General features: G+C 42.2%; 1 protein-coding gene across 1 annotated transcript in view; it reads right to left on the bottom strand.

The window, feature by feature from the left end:
- Positions 1-19,637, bottom strand: part of Fbn1 (fibrillin 1) — a 198,475-nt gene that overhangs the window by 89,078 nt on the left and 89,760 nt on the right. The window contains exons 7-12 of the mRNA XM_051183504.1: positions 19,107-19,232; positions 10,999-11,124; positions 8,081-8,239; positions 3,305-3,484; positions 2,562-2,702; positions 590-709 (exon numbers count right to left, since the gene is read on the bottom strand). Of these exons, the coding sequence (XP_051039461.1) occupies positions 590-709; positions 2,562-2,702; positions 3,305-3,484; positions 8,081-8,239; positions 10,999-11,124; positions 19,107-19,232 (852 nt within the window). The remainder of the gene's footprint in view (positions 1-589; positions 710-2,561; positions 2,703-3,304; positions 3,485-8,080; positions 8,240-10,998; positions 11,125-19,106; positions 19,233-19,637) is intronic.

Genomic DNA, 19,637 nt, shown 5'->3' with positions numbered 1-19,637 from the left:
AGCCTGAAGGGCAACCTTTAGGTGGGGACAACTGCATCAATACTTCTGAGATTTTTAGCATGTAAAGACACAGCTGGGGGACCCACTAAATGCTGGCTCTAATCAGGGGGCCTGAGAAAGGACTGGAGAGTCATCTCAGGCAATCCTCACTTGATGTTGCTGTTGGCTGCTGACCTCTGCAAGCATCAGAGCCCCAGCATCCTCCTTTCTATGAAGAAACTAATGATATACAATTCTACCAGAGGCTTTCCCTGGTTTCTGTCACAGAGTGACCATAACCCCTGCCTCCCAGACAGAAGATGAACAACCAGCAGAAATAACTCAAAAGAAGTGAAAATAAGTTATTCTCTCAGGCACAAAGGTAGCTTTTAAAATAATCTAAATGCTTGCCAGATTTGATAGCAACATCCTCAGAGAAGTGATATTTGGAATAAGGTACACACGTGTGCGCGCGCACACACACACACACACACACACACACATATATACACGCACGCACGCACGCACACACACACGTAGCAGGAGTAGGAAGATTAGCTTCTTGCCTTCATTTGGGACAGATGTCTCCCAGTCCCCAAGAGCTCCTTACCTCTGCATTCAGTCCTGGTGAGTGTGCTCTGGTAGCCAGCTCGGCAGTGACAGGTGTATGAGCCCTGGGTGTTGATACATTCTCCACCAGTACATGGGTTTTTCTCACACTCATCAACATCTGTAAAATACAGCATGTCTTAGTGAAAGTTTTAACAGCTTATAATTCTAAGGCTTTGTAGGTTTCTTATGAATATGAAACTTTTTTCCTTTAAGGTGAGATAATAGCAAAGCCAGCCATGGTGGTGCATGCCTTTAATCCCCACATTTGGGAGTCAGAGGGAGGTGGATCTCTATGAGTTTGAGGACAGCCTGGCCTACATGTGAGTTCCAGGTCAACTGAGGCTGTGTAGTAGGACCCTATCCCAAGAAAGCAAAAGTTGAAAAAAGAAAGGGAATTGCATAATCAAAGTATTTTTCCCTTCCTATTGCAGTATATCATGCCTCTACCCATTGTAAGACTAGTTAAACAGTTCACCTGCCTTCTTTTCACATGTCATTTTCAGAGAATATAAATATTCTTTGAGATAATAAACATTTTTTTTTTCTCCTGTGAGTCTGGCCCAAGAAAATCAAACAGACAGACAGACATGAAAGCACAGGGATTTTATTGCAGCTACTAGGAGTCTGAGGCAGGAGGATTGCAAATTCAAGGCTTGTCTAGACAACTTAGTAAGACCCTGTCTCAAAAATAAACAGTGAAAAGAAAACAGCAATAGTGATGTTGTTGAGTGGCAAGGCACTAGCTTGGCACACATGAGACTCTAGGTTCAACTCCCAGTACTTAAAAAAAAAAAAAAAAAAAAAAAAAAAAAAAATCAAAGGGACTAACATTTAATTCAGAGGTGGGTTCTATTTTTTCTTTCTTTTTTAGTACAAAGAACGTCTGCCTCATATCTAAGCATCTCCTGCTGTTCTATTAAAAATGTGACAATACTCGAAGAGCTAGATGGCTGTTTAAAGGGAGGTTCTCATGTATCACCTGCCCAGGTGGTCTTGGTAGCCTTCTCAAAGTGCTACAGGAGTTTGCATACTCAGTACCAGGCCCCACAGGTCACATTGTCCTTTATGAGTGAACTAAGGCTCAGTGAAGCTTATTGCTCTTCAAGTCTCTTGAGGACAGAGTCAAGTCTGACCTCGAGCCAGACACTCTTTCCTTTCCTGTGTCACTTTGGATAACTTCTAGCACAGTGACCATATGAGTAGGAAGCAAAAGGTTTTGAGAAAACAAGAACAGAACTAAAAAACAAACTTATTTTAAGACAAAAGAGCACATGCCAACTGGGTGTTATTGGATTCAACAGTTCAATCGTCCTTGTGTTGAGCTCCTGAAGCCACTGCCCTCCTGGCCAACTAGATGAGGAAGATTCATAGGCCCTACTTGCCTCCAGAGTCTGAGTCATACTAGAAGGTCAGGAAATCCTCTCTCTGAGGTTCTAAAGACACACCCTACCAACACCTAGCTTTGGAAGCCAAAGATAATATAGTTCTACTCTTTGGAGCCACTGTTGGGGGTGAACTGTTACAGCAGCAACAGAAAACTAATACACACTATGGTGATTTGAATAGGAATGTCCTCCATAGGCTTAAATATATTTGAAGGCTTGGTCATTAGGGAGTGGTGCTACTTGACAGGGATTAGGAGGTGTGTCCTTGGAGGAAATGTGTCACTGGGGGTGGGCTTTGGGGTTTCAAATGCTCAAGGAAGGCCCAGTGCCTCTCTCTTTCTGCATTCAGATCTGGATGCAAAACTCTCTACTACTCTCCAGCACCATGTTTGCCTGTCCCACCATGCTCTCTGCCACGATGATAATGGACTAAACTTTTGAAATAAGCAAGCCCCAAGGAAATGTCTTCTTCTATAAGAGCTGCCATGGTCATGGTGTCTCTTCACAGCAACAGAGCACCAAGACAAGGCAATTATAACAGAACTGCAATGTTTCTCAGTGTCAGTCAAGGGACCAATTGCATACCTATGCACTCTCCGCGGATATCCAGCTGGAAGCCCTTGTTGCACTCACACCGGTAGCTGCCAGGGGTTGGAATGCAGCGCCCATTTTGACAGAGATAGCGAACCAATTGACAGTAGTCAGTGACGTTGAAAGGCAACACCCCTAGAAGGATAGCATTGAGCCCCGTTAAAATTATTCATATCTATGGCATCAGCTCTTAATCTACTAGTGAACAAGACACCGAGTCCTAAAGGAAGAAACACCAAGGGTGGGCCAGCCACTGGAGTACAGTCTCGTTCAGCCTTCAGAGAGCACATCAGATCCCAGGAAAGGTGCTGTAGCCCAGTGGCTTCTCTGCCTGCCTCTCCCCATTCCACCCACCTCCTCACTCTCAAGCCTCCAGTTTGGGGAGATAACTATACCAGGGAGGTGTTGCCAGGTAACTACTTTGTACACTAAATAACCCAGAGTATAATTTCATACATCGTCAGCCATTAATTTGCTCTCTGAATCAGATTTCAGACTTTCCTATACCATACCCACATTTAACTGAAAATACTCATAATGAAAGGACTTTCATCTTCAGAATATACAAGGCTCCCATTCTTATTTATAAAATGGGAAAACTAAGAGACATGCAAAAACAATGTAAACTTTTTATCTAACAATTGGTAAAAATTAGTTAATGATGGGCATGGCATAAACCAAAAATATGACTTGATTAATGCAAGGGAAAAATAACAAGGTGCTTTTTGAATTCTTACTTGGTGGTTCCCGAGATGGAGATGGATACGGGTATTCTGGTGGTGGCCGAGGCACTGGAATCACAGACCCAGGAGTATAGCCGGGAGGAATAGGCTGAAGTGGAGGGCCAATGGGTGGGGGAGGGTAATCTGGTCTCCCCTGAATGACCAGAGGGACAGAGCACAGCTTGTTGAAATCCTCTGGAAGAATACAGCAGAACACAACACAATCAGCAGCGCCATGGCTGTGGGAGGCCAGAGAAGATGCCCCCTTAAAGAACCCAAAGTGCATTGACCAACTGGAATAAACACTTGGCTCATATTTTTAATATCTACACAGCAACCACATTGAGACTACAATTCAAAATTTAAACAGACAATGGCTCCAGCGCAGGGTACCACATGCTCCTTTTAAAATCTAGAAAGGCATTTGCACACTGAAACTCACCAGGAAAAATGTTAGGTGTCACTTTCTCTACCCGGTCCCAGTGTGGCTGCCACAGGGATCTAAAACCACCATCAGAAAGCATGGGTCCTAACCGAATGATGTAGATGAATGGAAATGCTATAATGAAACCCATTCCAGTGTGTGCTAGTTTTGAAAATCATGCACACAAAAGAAGATGAGACAAATAGAGCAGAAGTGAAAGTTCAAAGACTAGGCTATATGAGCCCCTAGTTTGGAGGGGGGCAAGGCTTTGGTTTTTTATTTTATTTTAATGTGCACAAAGGGAAGCCACTTCCATCTTCAGCAGGACAGGATGTGATCACATGAATCTCTTCACATCGCTCTTGCTGACACACAAAGTACCAGAGGGAAGACAGGCTTGTGTGGAAAACCAAGGACAAAATAACAATGGATGCACAGGGGAGTTGATGATGGAGCTGACAGAGAACACAACTCGTCCCACGGATAATTTATGAACAATGGTAGTGTTTGCTGTGGGATATACATCAGAGACACGGGATTAAAGAAGTCAAGAATGACTACTACAGTTCTGGTTGTTCACAGAGGTCAATGCTGTTGTCCTTTGCTGTGAGAGGGAAACTTCAGGACACGGGGGCTGGTGTGATGGGCAGAAGCCAAACTTTAACTTTGAGCATTTGGGTTAGGAGATGCAAGGCAGCCAAATGGAGATATCATGCAACAGGTGTTCAGGAGAGTTTAGAGAAGAAGTCAAATTTTTCATCTATCAGTAGTGAAGTAATACGTAAAGCTATGAGATGGATGAGTTCTTCTAAAAAACTGTGGATGGAGCAGAGCCTTGAGTATTTGTCTGTTAAAAACAACTAGATAAATGGAGAAGGGAGGGCACAGTAGTGCAGTAGTGTGGCTGTGTGAATGCAGTACAATGATTCTGTAAGCTGGGGCCCTCTGACTTGATCATGTGTTTGCTCTGTGTGAATGCAGTACAATGATTCTGTAAGCTGGGGCCCTCTGACTTGATCATGTGTTTTCCTGTGTTTGCTCATTTTCTTTCTTTCTTTTTTAAAAATATTTTTTATTTAATATTTTTCTTATTTTACATATTGATCCCAGTTCCCTCTCCCTCCTATCCTCCCATGCCCCCCCCCCACAGAACCCTCCATCCCATTTCCCATCCACTCCTGAGGGAGGGTGAGGCCTTCCATGAGGGATCATCAAAATCTGTCAAGTCATTTGGGGTAGGGCCTAGGCCAAAGGGAGTATCCCTCCATGGGAAACAGGCACTCAAAGTCCGTTCGTGCACTAGGGAAAGAATACTGTTTTTAACAATACCAGGACTCTACCAGAATAAATATTTGTTGGCCTGTGACATCTTTTCTCTGAGTTTCTGGAACAGTATTTTAGACAGCATCTCGCTTCAGGCATGTTTGTTTTATTCATATGCCCCTTCCCTGAACAGATGCAGGTGATCATAGTCCCCTGCTATGAGCAGGCTGAGTGATGTTTCATCTTTGCTTTCTGTCTAGAATGTCAATAACTTTATTGTCACAGTCACAAAGTGATTCATATATAGATAGTTTCTATATAGTGTTAGACATTAACATAAATTAGGCTAATGGTTTTCTTTAGCAGTGGACTACTGAAATGCTTTCATAACTCAACCTCATGGAACATCCTGCCAATTTACATTTGGCTAAACATATCATCCTCCACATAGTCAAATATTACTAGGTAGTCCATTTCTGAACATTCGAGTCTTCACACCTATTATACAGACCTAGTTTAAGCTTTCAGAGCATTATTATATTTATCTGGAATTTTGACCCATGAATCCTTGGTATTGCATTGTATTTGGAAGGGAGTTTTCTTTGTGTTTTTCCCAATTCAGGATGCTATAGTTCCTTTTATTAAACCACAGTGACTCTTCTTACAGAATTATCACATAGATATACCACGTCACTTGTTCCCTGAGGATCTTTTCACTGCATTTCTATGCAGCTCTTTAAGTCTGAAACGTGTGTGTGTGTATACATATGTATGTATGTATACATACATACATATGCCATAACCAACTCTCACTCTCAGCCTAGCCCCATAAATTACATATAAGAGGATTTCAGCATGTGTTGGATTTAACTGAATCCTGACTATATTAAAGGAAACAGTTTGTTTCCAAGCACTTGTAAGCACCAGGCCATCCTAGTTTTAAAATCCTTTCAGGATTTGTAGAAGAGGTTGGATGGCTTATCAACATTTCTGTTAATTAGACGAATGTACTACTTGAAGAACACCATTAAGTTCATCTTAACCCCATATGAAATGTACCTGATAGGGTCTTAAACCTTTTCCATTCTATAGACTAATGGTTTTATCTGAGAGCCTCTTTACATTAAGGGTCAGCAGCCAGGGATAATTTTTCTCAATAATCTTTACCTTTTCTGTTTCCATTCAACCCAGAGATGAAACACAGTTTTGTTTTGTTTTTTAAGAGTGAAGGTCTAAGTTTTCCTCACATCACCACTTCCCACAGGCAGGCGAGAGCTCAACAACACTGAAAGTTCTGAACAAATGACCTGCAAATTAGTTTGCATGATCAGCCTGCTTTGTTCTATGCCTGTGCCAGGGTTATGTCTTTCAGCTCCCTGCAAAGTCACATATGAGAACTTGAGTCTTCCTGTGTGAGGTCTTCCTGCTGGTTCCTGCAACTACTGTCTTCCTCCTCTACTCAAGGTCTCAACACAAGGAATCCAATCAATGCTACTGACTCCATAACTGATGGATGCATTTAAGAAGCAATTCTTGGTAGGAAGCCACGTTGCTTCTAAACAGTGATATAGTGAATAGATCTCCAGCAAATTAAGAGGAAGGGTTTTTAGGGAATAGACAGTGTGTCCAAAATGCATGGCTTGTTGAATCATATGTATGCATGCATGTATGTATGTATGTAGACACAGGAAGATTATTTTTCTTCTTCAATCCACACATAATTCTCAGTAATGAACAACATTTTATACTGACACCCTTGAACTGCCCTATACCCTTGGTGGTAACTACAAATCCTATGAGCAGCACTGTCCAAAGCATTCCATTAACCCTGAGTTCCTCCACCCTCAACTTCACTACCACTCCTCAGTTCCCTGATTTAAACATGCCTTTCAGGAATCAAATTAAACAGAGCCTAAAGGTGAGTTTTCAGCTAGAATTTGTGAAGAAAATCATACTTAGTGAGCTGTAGGTTCTACCTGAATGTCTCTTACAAGCACAATTTTTGCAAAATCTAAGAATACAGTGATGACTAAGACCTTTTAGTGTGATTTATTAACCAGCATCAGAGCAACACATGGTCACAAGTAGACACAAAACAGAGCAGTGTATATCTTGAGCACAGCAAAAGGTCAAACCAAGACTAGTAGGTGATGAAGATGAGACTATACTTCCCACTATGGTTATCTTGGCATGTTGGTGGATCAGAAGATGTTTGCACAGATCCTTAGCCCTTTAGAGGGTATGCAACTGGCAAGGATTGTGAGAGAAGGGACTAGAGGGTAAGGCATGAACTGTGCAGATATTTTAGGGGAAAACTAACCAATTTACTTTAGAAATACAAAGACTGTTTAAGGGAAATGCAACCATATAATTTAATTAGAAAATAAAACTCATAACATCAACAACTAAAAGAACAGGGTTCAAATTTGGGGACTCCAAATGCTATGTCAAATAATAAGTACTTCTTTGCAGGAAAAGGTGTCATTTGGACCACCAAAGAGTGCCTGTGGTCACCCTAATGAAAATATCCTGGACATCTTTCTCTACACCCTCTCCAGAGACACCTTTTAAGACTATTGTCAAGGGAGCTATACTTTGGGAAATGTATATGCAGATCTCCCACTGGCCATTTGCGGGGCCACCCCAATCATTCGGATTGAAGAACAGTAAGCATTTAGTGGAAATGGACTATGGCACACAAATGAGAAGCTATGGAGAAAAATAGAACGGGACTCAGCAGAAGGAAGAGAAAAGTGATGGCTGTTAGGAAAACAGGAGTTGTACAGGATAGGGAGCTGGGCTTTTATCCTACTGAACTGGTAAGCGCCACAGGAGAGCCACCAAGTCCCTTAGTGAGAGTAAGAGAAAACAACAGCTTCCTGAGAAGGCTGCTTTCCACGGCGATGAGAGAACCAAGTCACCACAGATATAGCAACACGCCTTTACCTGCGCATGATCTGGGGATTTCCTCCATGCCCACACTTCAGTTTCCTGGAATCTTATTTATTTACCGGGGTTTCATTTAGATCTGTACTGCACACACTGCTATGGGCTTGAAAGGGTTGCGTTGGGATAAGCTATTGAAGCTACAGAAGGGCTCTTACCAGTTGATCTGATGGGACACATCTCGGGGGCAACAGTGACCCCTGGAGACCAGCACCGGCCAGCATCACAACAGCACTGCATTTTGGTTATGGACTGTGGCAGCTGGTTAGAGCAGCGTCCATTTGTCAGAGCCGTGTAGCAGTAACCAGGGCGAACATCTGAAAGAACAACAAAAACACATGTAGCCTTCGTGACGGAGCTTAGACGACAGTCCTCTGCCACCACACCTCCATACTTCACCCTGGGGCTGTGACAGACTGACCCCCGACTGTGTGCCCTGAAAAAGTAGCTTTGAACATCCCACTGGCCAGTATGCAATCAGAAATGCCTTGTCTTGCCCCTGGCCCCTGAACACTGGGGCACTTGGGCAACATTCCATATTCCACACCCTAGTTGAGAAGAAATGGTTAAAATTAATGTGTCATAGGAAAAAGACTAAGAAAATCACTACTGGTGTCAGTCAGTTATTCCTAAAGACCTGCTTCTATATTAAAGACAAGCTGGACTGTCTTTGGTTTAAGCTACTTAATTAGAGCTAATTTTGGCAAATAGTTACATAAACACATTTAAAAGCAACACTGATCTGTGGCATGGGTTTTTAGTCTGAAATTGTGCCTCCAACTTGTGAAGTTGCATCTTGAATGGATGAGCCAATTTTCAGCCACATCTAATGCTTGTTAATCGGGTTCCCTTGTGTCCTGAGGCCTTAACTAACTTTTTCAAAGGGTTATTAATAAATTCTGAAACAGCAATGATTGCAGACTCTTAGTCCTATAGGATCCAACAGTTCTAGATGAGTTCTTTTCTTTTTGGCAGAAAAGCATCCTTTGAAAGCAACATGGGAAGCACACTCCTATAGATCACTTTTATTGGATTACATCATGTCTGATTGTCATGACAACAGCTGACACAATGTAGTACAACTCTCAGCTACCAAAAAGAGCTCACAGCACAGGCAAAGCCTTTGAGATGTCTCTGTGAAAAGAGGGGACACATAGCAAAGTGCAAACACTTATCTCTATCTACACAAATTAAGGTTGTGGCTCTCCAAGTAAAACACATCTTTGTACAGTCTTACACACAATCAAGTTGTGAAAAGTAAATAATATCTGAAATATGCTTCTGATTTAAGATATGCAGGAATGACATTTGTAAAGTGAAGATATTTCTGCCACCAAAAACCCATCACTATGTGCTGTAAGTCTGAATATTAATTAAGTATCAAGCTTTGCCACAGAGGTCATCCACATACACTCATTTTCTGAATAACTCTTAAGAATACAAAGCTTCAAGTATTGATGGCTTTATTGATAAGATAAATAAAGATAAACATGCATAATTTAGGGACATTTATATTATTTAAGTAAAGGATGGCAAGGCAAACCTAAACAAACCATAGAGAAAGACCAAGGGTCAGTATCACAGACACGAGCTGATTTCTGAGTGGTACTTATAACCTCTAGCAAGAATAGAGCCAATACCCAGAAAGTGTTGGTTCTGGTCATGCTGTACCTCTGGGCAGATGCCTCAGCGGGCATGGGTTTTATTCCAGCCAGATTCAGGTAAGCCTGGTCTGTGCAGCCCCTGGTGGCGTGCCTCTCCATGAAAGTGGTTCAGAAGTGGAAATCCTACATCCTAACTTTAAAAGCATCAAAGCTCCTAATGTTTTATATGCTAGGTTAGTAAATATCTTGGGCCTGGAACCCAGACTATAAAGAATGAGGAGAGATCCTCAAGCATGGTTTGCATCCCAGCTTCACATGGAGTTGATGATCAAAAGCCAGTTGTAAATACTTGACCAAATTGTGAAATGTGTGTGTATAACCTGCAGATGGATGGTTCTCCTTCTGAGCAAAGCTGGGACCTACAGCTGCCAATGGTAAACTCTTAATGGGTTAATGGCTGTTATTTTGAAAATGAACGGATACCATGTTGTTACAGATCTGGCTTACTAGTATGTTGATGAGTCAAAGACTCTTGAACAGTGTGGTAAGATGGTGACTGTTAGGGCTGGAACTACAAGCTACTATTGGGTTGCAGCAGTTATTGATTTGTAAATGGCATTGGCAGAGGACTTGAGTTTGGTTCCCAGCACCTGTATCAAGAGGCACACAACTGCTTGTGGACTCCAGATCTGGGAGACCCAATACCCTCTTTTGGCCTCCACAGGCACCTGGGCTCACATGTGCACAAAGACACACACACACACACACACACACACACACACACACACACTTAAAAATAATTTTTTTTTAAAAAAAAGGATAAGTTAAACCTTCATTTAATTTCTGCCTTCATGCAAGGAAACATTACAACAGATAACAGTAGAACTGTAAAACTGTCATGCCTGGTGTGTGTGTGTGTGTGTGTGTGTGTGTGTGTGTGTGTGTGTATGCACGCGTGCATGTGCATGCATGCATGTGTGTACATACTTCCTTACCTGGAGTGTGTGTGTGTGTGTGTGTGTGTGTGTGTGTATGTACTGACATGGCTACAGTGTATGCAGAACCACTGGACACGGATTGAAGACCATTAGTATCTATGTCCTGGTGAAAAATACCTGAAATATTTGAGCAAGAATATTATTTAACCAAATCACTATTTTAGAAAGGTAAATCTGATAAAGTAGATTGTATAGATGCCAGACCAATTAAAGGTTATCACAAAACATCAGACCTAGCTTAACATAGATTCTGGGAAGTGACTAAAGGTAGTCATAGATCACTGTACCTTAACTCACAGAGTGAGTACACAGGCAACAAATCCGTAAACAAGGATCTAAGATGCCTCTGCTGCTTAGCTCAGCAAGGCACTCTACTGTTGAATCCATTTCCACAAAAGCTTTTCTTCCCCTCAACCATTCCTGTGAACAAACTTATCCAGGGAGATGTTCATTGCATAAAAACCATAAACTCACCTATGCATCTGGTGCCATCTGGAGAGGTGTAAAATCCAGGAGGGCATTTGCAGAAGTAACTGCTGACAGTGTTTGTACATTCTCCGCCATCACAGACTCCAGGAATGGTGCTACACTCATCGATATCTGCAATATAAAGGAGTTCCTGTTATCTGGAGGGTGTGGTAAGAAATTTCATGGTTACAAGGATGCAGATGTAGTGATTGTGAAGTCAAGCCCCAAGAAGCACCTGTCCGCACCAAGTAAAAGCTGCCCAGAGAAGAGCCTATTCCGACAGATGCTCCCGAGGGTTTACCAAATTCAAGACATGGAGACAAATAAACCCACCCCCTTCAGAACCTAAAGCTAACACAAGCAAACTTATATTCCAAATGCATTTATTTTGAAAGCTTGCTTTCTCTTTCTATGCACATTTTGTACTATACTAAACTCCTCTGCTAATTATTCTATATCCCTCAACATTGTTTTTTGTATTTGTTCTCAATTAGACACTTCCATACTTAAGAGGAGACCTCACGGCAGGAGCACTGGTTAGGGGTTTGTGGCCTGTGGTGACCAGTTTAGGGGTAGGAAGTACCAACTTGGTTTCTCAGAAGCACATCCAAATGAGAATGATGATGGTCCTATGTTGGAATAATGTGTTTTTGGTGAGTGAACCCCACTACACACTGGGTGCTCTAGCAAGCTTTTTCTTCAGGGAAGGACTAAAGTTCCTTACCTGCTGTTCCACAGTTCCTGCTGTTGAGATGTGGTCAACAGATTGTCTTTGACTTTTGGTCCTGTCAGGGATCATGGAGCTGCATAGGGCTGCTTTGCCTAAGGTCACACCCTGCCCAGGTAGCCCACATCTAATAGAAAATCATGGAAATGGGCAAAAGTCTGGTCGTATCAACATATGAGTGGCATCTCTAAAGGCTCTTTGACTCTATACCACCCAGGGCACTTTATATCATACTGCCCTCTGCAATGAGTTGATACTGCTTCTGGGATGTGTCATAGTTCACCCAACCTGCCTTCACAATCTGCCCATTTCTCCCTCTTTTTCTCACACACAAATCCTAAGGAAATTCCTTAACAAAACCCCCGAGTTCTACAGAGACCAAAGCAGATAAGCTGCTAGGGCCTAAGGCCACTGGTCTCTTCCAAGGAAACGATATGTGTCCCATTTGGGGGAAAATCTAACCATTTCCTTAGAGGGAGTTTTTCGAAAGCCCAAACCTCTCACTGACATGAACCAATAATGGCAAGGGAATGGAGGAGAAGAAATACAGAGTGCACTGTATTATCTAAGATAAACAAGATGGGCAGCCTACATTGTGCCAAGAAAAGGCTGCATTTGCCTAAGCCTCTTGGGGGAGCCACTGCAGCCAGGCTGGTACTGCTGACACTCAGGAAGGCTTAGGACAGAAATTGAAAACACTTCCTCTCCAATCCAGGTGTTCCTCTTCATTTAGAAAACAAAACAAGGTTCTAAGTGGACCACATTCAAGGACAACCTCATACATTCAAGTATATTCTCATTCAAGCTGACCATACAGTAACCAAATCAGCAGTGGTACCATCTCCATGCCCCTTAGACTGTTGGAAAGCAAAATCACCATTCTTCTATGCTATCCTAGTGACTACAGCAATGTTTCATTAAGCACAGAATCATGTGAAGCATGGCACCATCACTGTGAACCTGCCATTGGTAAAGATAAAGCTGCTCCAGAGAGAAGCAGCCTGGCAGGGATGCTGCCATGGCACAGAGGGAGACCCAGCACCACTCCCCAGGACTCCCCTTACAACAGATCAGTTTTCAGAGTCCTCCTGTCTTTCTGCTGCCCCACTTATTCCAAGCACAAAGAGTCAGCCAAACTCCAAACCTCAGTAACCACGAAGACACAACTGTGAGGCAAGACATTGGTAGTGGTGTGAATGAGAATGGGCCCAACAGACTTACATATTTGTACACCTGGTTCCCCAGTTGGTGGAACTGTTTGGGAAAAATTAGGAGGTGTGGCCTTGTTGGAAGATGTGTGTCACTGGGGGTGGGGCTTGAGGTTTCAAAAGCCCACACCATTCCCAGTCTCTTTCCTGCCTCTCTTGTACTTGTGGATCCAGACGTGAGCTCTCAGCTGCTACTCTAGTGCCGAGTCTGTCCGCTTGCTGCCATGCTTCCCGCCAAGATGGCCCTGGCCTCCAGCCCTCTGGAACTACGAGTCACAAACTAAACACTTTTTATTATAAGTTGCCCCAGGCATGGTGCTTTGTCATGGCAACTACTCAGTATGCCTTTCCAAAGGGTCCTCAAATGTTAATATCACACACTGCTTAACAAAGATCATGTGAGGACCTGTTAAAACGTCTTTTCAGTCTATGAACATAGGCAAATGCTGGCATTTTCGTTTAAGTATAATATACCAATATCCACAGAAATCAACATACTATAGATATCAGAAAAAGTTCTCTTGGAAACACAACTAACTGTGGCAGGATGTGGGAACCTGCCAACCAGTGAGACTGGCATTGTCTGCTAAAATGACAATATGTGACGACAACGAGAGTTCCAGCGTGTTGAGAGCCAGGCCATGTGGAAAATTTGAAATCATCTGATTCTCACCACGTAGTGTGGTTATGGGACCTGATTTCCACATGTCTGATGCTTGGGTGTGTCCCTCTCATGACTGAGGGCTGCAGAAAACTAACAAGAAGTAAAAGTTGAAATAGGAAAAGATCCAGGCCTAGAGGGGCAGGCCTCTGCTCCCAGCTATTTGGGAGTCGGAGGAAGAAGACTCAGGAGTTAAAGGCCAGCCTAGGCTATAGATTGAATTCAAAGCCAGCCTGGGCAACCTGGTGAAACTGTGCCTCAAAAGCATTCATAAAACAAAAGGTGGTGGTAGAATGTGTTCCTGATATGCTAAGGCCAAGGTCAAGTCAAAGGGTGAGAGAAAGCAAACAGGTTCACCATTTATAGTGATGCTAAGCCTAAGTCTCCAACTGGCTAGGACTTGAGAAGGCCACTTTTGCTGTACGTCCTCAAACGCTACCAGTCAGGAGCTGTAGTAGAACACACACCTTAATGCTCACTCTCTAAGGTGAGATAGGATGAGGCAAAATTGTCATACACGAAGGCATATAGATACCTTTGAATTCCCTAATGTCCCCTCTCCAGTGACCTGCTCTTCTGCCTTTTGCTCCCACAAATCACCTTGCTTCTCAGTTTCATCATCACTTCACAATGATAATGGGTGGAGTTGTGATCTCACCATCAGATGCTGGTGGATGTGCCTTTTAGGAAGGGCTATGTGCAAAGCCTTTTAACTAGATTTCACAGTCTGGGCCTCTTCCTTCCCGTGCACTATATTCCCAGTCTCTTACAACTCTAGGCTTATCTCCTTTTACTAGAATTTCAGGCATCCCAAGTAACAGAATGCAAAAACCGTGACTGGAACATGGTTTCCATAAATCATTCTTTATCAAATGCCAGCCACAAACACAGGAAAGTTTGGGAGGCCTGCTGGGACTAGCAGGCAAGAGCTACTTCTGCAGTGTGGACACTTCCCCATGTCTCCTCCAGGGTGGAGGGGAGAGGCAGGGCTTCTGGTGAGAAGTTCCCCTGGTGGCTTCCTGCACTTCCCTCCAGCCCACTGGCTGCCAGTCCTCTCCTTCAGTCTCACCTGCTCTCATCAGGGTTCCTCATTCCACCCTGCATCCCTATCCTGGGCTCTGCTGAGGAAGAAGACACTTGATGGAGCCTTCTCAGCACTGAGGAAGGCATTCCTGGACACTCGGGTGTCCAGAACTCAATACACAAGAGTGGCTTGACAAGGGAACCAACTGCCTGATCCTGAATGTCTCAATTGCTGCTCAAGTGGGGGCAGGGGGGAGCATTCTAAAAATTGTGGCAGCTGTTTAAAAGAATCAGGAAACAGTACAAATTTATTTACCTGTGAACTTTGTTCCATTACACAAATGCAGTCTATAAGAAATATTCAATCAACAAACAGATGGCCCACAATGTTTTTAGTCATATAATGATATCATCAGCCACAGATCACAATTGGAAAGGCGTAAGTGGAAAGACAGAGTCAGGACTATGGAACTGGAAAGGGCTTCTATCATCTTGTTTGCAGAAATGGTACCCGGTATAACCAAGACCTTATAGAGAACTAGGGACTTAGGACCAGGCCCAGGCCATGTTATTCACAAGGCTCTTTTTGTCGATACCATTACTCCTTTAACTGTGCAAAGGACTAGCTACTCTGAGCAGAAAGGTGAGCACTGTGGCCAGGACTCCTACCTGTGGTGATGAGACAAACAGCCCCAGGGATGCTCATGGGTGCCCAAAATGACGGGAGGCCGTAAAGCAAGTAGCCATTAGGTAAATATGGCATCATTGCCATTAAGAGAGAGTCCCGAGCACTTTAACTCACATACCAAGGAGTGCATGGATGTAAGAACCACATAGTTAAAATTCCTTTGCATCATGCTGTGCTCTTAGGATTGCTGGAGGCTAAGCTGATGATAATCTAAATCCCCAAACATTAAAGGTTAATTATTAACTCGAGGGACTCCTTCCAGAAATAAAACTTAATCCCTTAACTACATTTTCTATTTCTTAATTTCCTCCCAAGGTAACCTATGCAAATACGGGCTTGGTTTCCAGAAGAGGGAGGTGCCTCTGCTCCTTCGGTACATGGCTCCTTCAGCTCACAGTCATCAGAAAAATCAGCAAGAAGGGGCTGTGAGTTCTGATCACAGCCCTTACTCAAATCACAGCTATAAATCTCAATCTTTGGCTTTTAAGATAGCTTAAATCTAATATTGAATAGCTTGGGCTTATTACATTACATTTGACTGTTCTAAATTGTACATGTTTATTAAGCCTTATTCTACAGTGTTTAATTGGTATTTTAGGAAGATATAATAAGAAAGGGAGAACTCTGAAGAGGATGCTGTCATGAAAAGCCTGTGAATAAAATCACCCTGCCATGCAGCAGTGGGGGCTGGCATTCTGGGAATTTGCTAATACCCACTGGACTGAAGTGGCTTTTTCATTTTTAAGGTAATATAAGAGCTACATAATTTCTTCATTTCTAACTCAAGGGAAAATATACTATAAAAGCCAGCTACAGTGCCAGTGACATGGCTCAGCAAGACTGCCAAGCCTGACAGCCTGAGATTGAACACCAGGACCCACACAATAGAAGGAAAGAGCCTACTCCTGCAAGCTGTCCTCAGACCCCCACATGTGTGCTGCGGGTACAGGACACATGTATACATGTAGCCCTTTCCTCCTCTTAAGTTGATTACCTCGGGTGTTTTGTCATAGTAATGCAAAGCTGATTCACACACACGGACACAGAATGAAGGCACTATTATGCCAGGCCCCCTTCCCCAGTCACTTATAGGATCTCTTGTCCTCTTTTCCGTTGTGTGCTAGATCTGCTAGGCTCCTTCCACTGACCACAGAAGACAGCCTGTGCCCAAATAGTACCATCCCCCTAGTGTACTGCCCTATTTGAAACACAGTAAAAGGATTGAAGGAAAGTCCAGCTTGCAGAGGGTTCTGGGAAGACTTTCTGATGACATTTCCACCAGGGCAAGACAGGCCAAATGTTCCAACGAGTCCCAGGTGAGAGCACATGTAATACTAACAAGAAAATATCCTATCTGACATCAATTTGCATAGAGAAATAGAGAAGGGGAAAAAAACATTGCCTAAATGTAATGTAACTGTAGATGGCAGAGGAAAGATGAGCTTTAGTCAGAGAGCTCTGTTCTCTGTCTTGCTGCGGATTCCAATGTGTAGCTGAGAATTTGGTTTGTTGCCAGAAATATTAAATAATTACCTGGTTGAATTTTTTAAAAATTCATTATATATGTCACAAACAGAGTTTTTTTAAAAAAGCATTAATAAAAAGGTCTGAGGGCCTGGAGCTATGGCTCCGAGGTTAGGAGCACTGACTGCTCTTCCAGAGGACCTGGGTTCAATTACCAGCACCTGCATGGCAGCTCACACCTGTTTGTAACTCCAGGGTCCAAAAACCTCATACAAACATACGTGCAGGCAAAACACCAATGTGCGCGTGTGCGTGCACAGACGCGCATGCGTGTGCACACACACACAAAGATCTGAGTTCCCTGTATTTGTTTTTCAGTGTAAACATTACATCTGCATCTTCTATGTGATACACAAACGGACTATTTCTGACTGTTAACTACTTTAATCAACAAAAAGCAAAAGGCAGAAAGTCAATTTCCCTAGGCTTGAAGTTACTGTGATTCTAGAAGACAAAACACAGGCTAGACAGGCCATAAGGTCTCCATTGCCCTAAATCTTAAAGCTCACTATATCTTTCATTGCTCAATATAGTAAGCTGAGAAAAGCTTAAAAATGTTAGACATATCCCATTGTTTGTATGGATTCTGCATGCAAGAAACCTCATTACACTGTCACAAAGGAAACCCATAGCAATGACTGAATATCCATACCAGAATATTTTTAAATAATTCCGAGTATTGGGAACTAGAATGAAGGCTCATATGGTGGCCCATGTCTTAAGTCTTGGCACTTAGAAGGTAGAGGCAGGTGGAACTCTGTAAGTTTGAGGCTAGCCTGATCTACATAGCAAGTTCCAGGAAAGCCAGGGATACAAAGTAAGTGTCTTAAAAAGAAAAGAAAAACAAAGAAAGAAATTATTAGAGATAACAATTATCATCTAAGAAAAACTGTGGATACAATCCATTCAATTAGCACCAGAGAGTCCAAATGAAACCCCTGTAGCTACCTGAATGGCCTCACTCAACATTCTCGGCACTCCCAAAACTTATAACAGTGAAAAGTGGAACAGACCTCTGCCCCTCATCAGTAACAACAATTATAATGGTGAAAAGTGGAACAGACCTCTGCTACCATCAGGACCAACACTTTCTAGTGCACACTTAGAGCTACAGTTTCTAAAATCCATTCCAATACTGCCCTTTAAAACAGGAGATGATTTTCTGAAGACTAATTTCCAAAAGGAACTAAGACTCATGGTTGCACAGTTGAAATAACTGAATATAACACATTCTTGATTGCAGCAGCAATTATAAACTATGTGAATTAATCAATTTTAAAAATTACTCTAACCCACAAAGGCAATTCTATGACAGCTAGGTAGTTCCATTCTGGGCAAGCCACATTAAGTGTCTTGACTGTAGTTTACTGATTGTACTTCACATCAGAAGTGGTCTTCTGTTGCTTTGATAGGCCGGGGTTAAGAACTCAAGGAAAATCTACTTTGAGTGAATTGTTCCTTTGCTAGAGTCTAAGAAGGTAAATAATATAACTGAGTTCACCAGAAGACACAGACTTCGAATCAAAACCTCAGGCCCTACCTGGTGGGATAAAAGGCTAATAAAGGAGCAGCTTTTTTTTTTTTTCTGTGAGCTTGATACAAGTACTCTATGAACTCAGCAAAAATAACTCAGCACTGTCTTAATATGTTTTGGATGCTTCCATTTCAAAAACAAACCACTACACTGGAAGCCAGCCCACTTCTGCATATAACAGTAGTACCAGATGTAAACATGTCCCCTGTGTATACATTGTAGAAACTAAACACAAATAGAAAAATCTACCTCAGGTTACTCTTTTTGCTTGGTGAACATTAGAAAGATTTCTTTTGGTAGACAATGTGTCGTAGCCCAGAAAAGAAAACCCTAAGCTCTAAGTAGGAACACAAATGTTTATGTTAATATGTTACCCCCTCAAAATCCTACATTTTAACTAGAAAATATCAGTGGTATAATTTTGAATGGTATCTTGTGATCAAATTTAAATTCATGCCTCTAGAACTATATAAACATGCATCTTGAATATTTAAATCAATATCAGCCTAAAATATTTCATCTTTTAATATTTAATTTAATTCATATGGGCCTCTTATAAAAGTAGAACAAGCTGTTCTGGTTCCAAAGGCATGCAATTCCTGCTGGACTGTCTTATTTACATATTTATATATCTCTCGGGAATGACAAGGACAGAGGTCTTGGGTGTAATCTGCAAGTAAGCTTGCTGCTGATGCCATCTAGTTTGCCCTCCCTCATTCCCTGTAGCTGCAAAGCATCAGGTTGCTTACCTTCACATTTTTGTGACACTTCATTAAATTTGTGTCCAGCAGGGCATTTGCACTCAAAAGACCCAACAGTATTAATGCAATTTCCTCCTTGACACAGCCCAGGGATAGCCTGGCATTCGTCCACATCTGTCAGATTTGGGAAAAGAAAAAGACTCATTGCAGAAGAAAGCTTAACAGTTTATCCACAATTATATTAACACATTTATGTCAAATCATTCATCACAGCTTTTAGAACATGATGATAGCAACTGTTATGATTACATTATGTTAAATAACTAAGTTATTAACACAGCTTAGTCAATAACACTTGACAAGAAGGAGCCCTATCTTTCTGAAAGCAGAGAGGACGATAACTTAATTTTGGAGCTTAATTATACACAGAAAAGTAGAACATATAATGATTAAAATGACCATTTTTTACTGTGTCATTTTTCACCTTCAGATTGGCAATAACAATCAAAACTATCTAAGATATGCTTCAAAGTCACAATGTGATGCATGTCTATAAAAGCTATCTTTAAGTGACATTGA

The sequence above is a fragment of the Phodopus roborovskii genome, unplaced genomic scaffold (assembly GCF_943737965.1).
Source record: "Phodopus roborovskii unplaced genomic scaffold, PHOROB, whole genome shotgun sequence".
Taxonomy (NCBI): Eukaryota; Metazoa; Chordata; class Mammalia; order Rodentia; family Cricetidae; genus Phodopus; species Phodopus roborovskii.
Note: the sequence above shows the minus strand (reverse complement) of the source record. Positions and strands in the feature narration are given on the sequence as shown.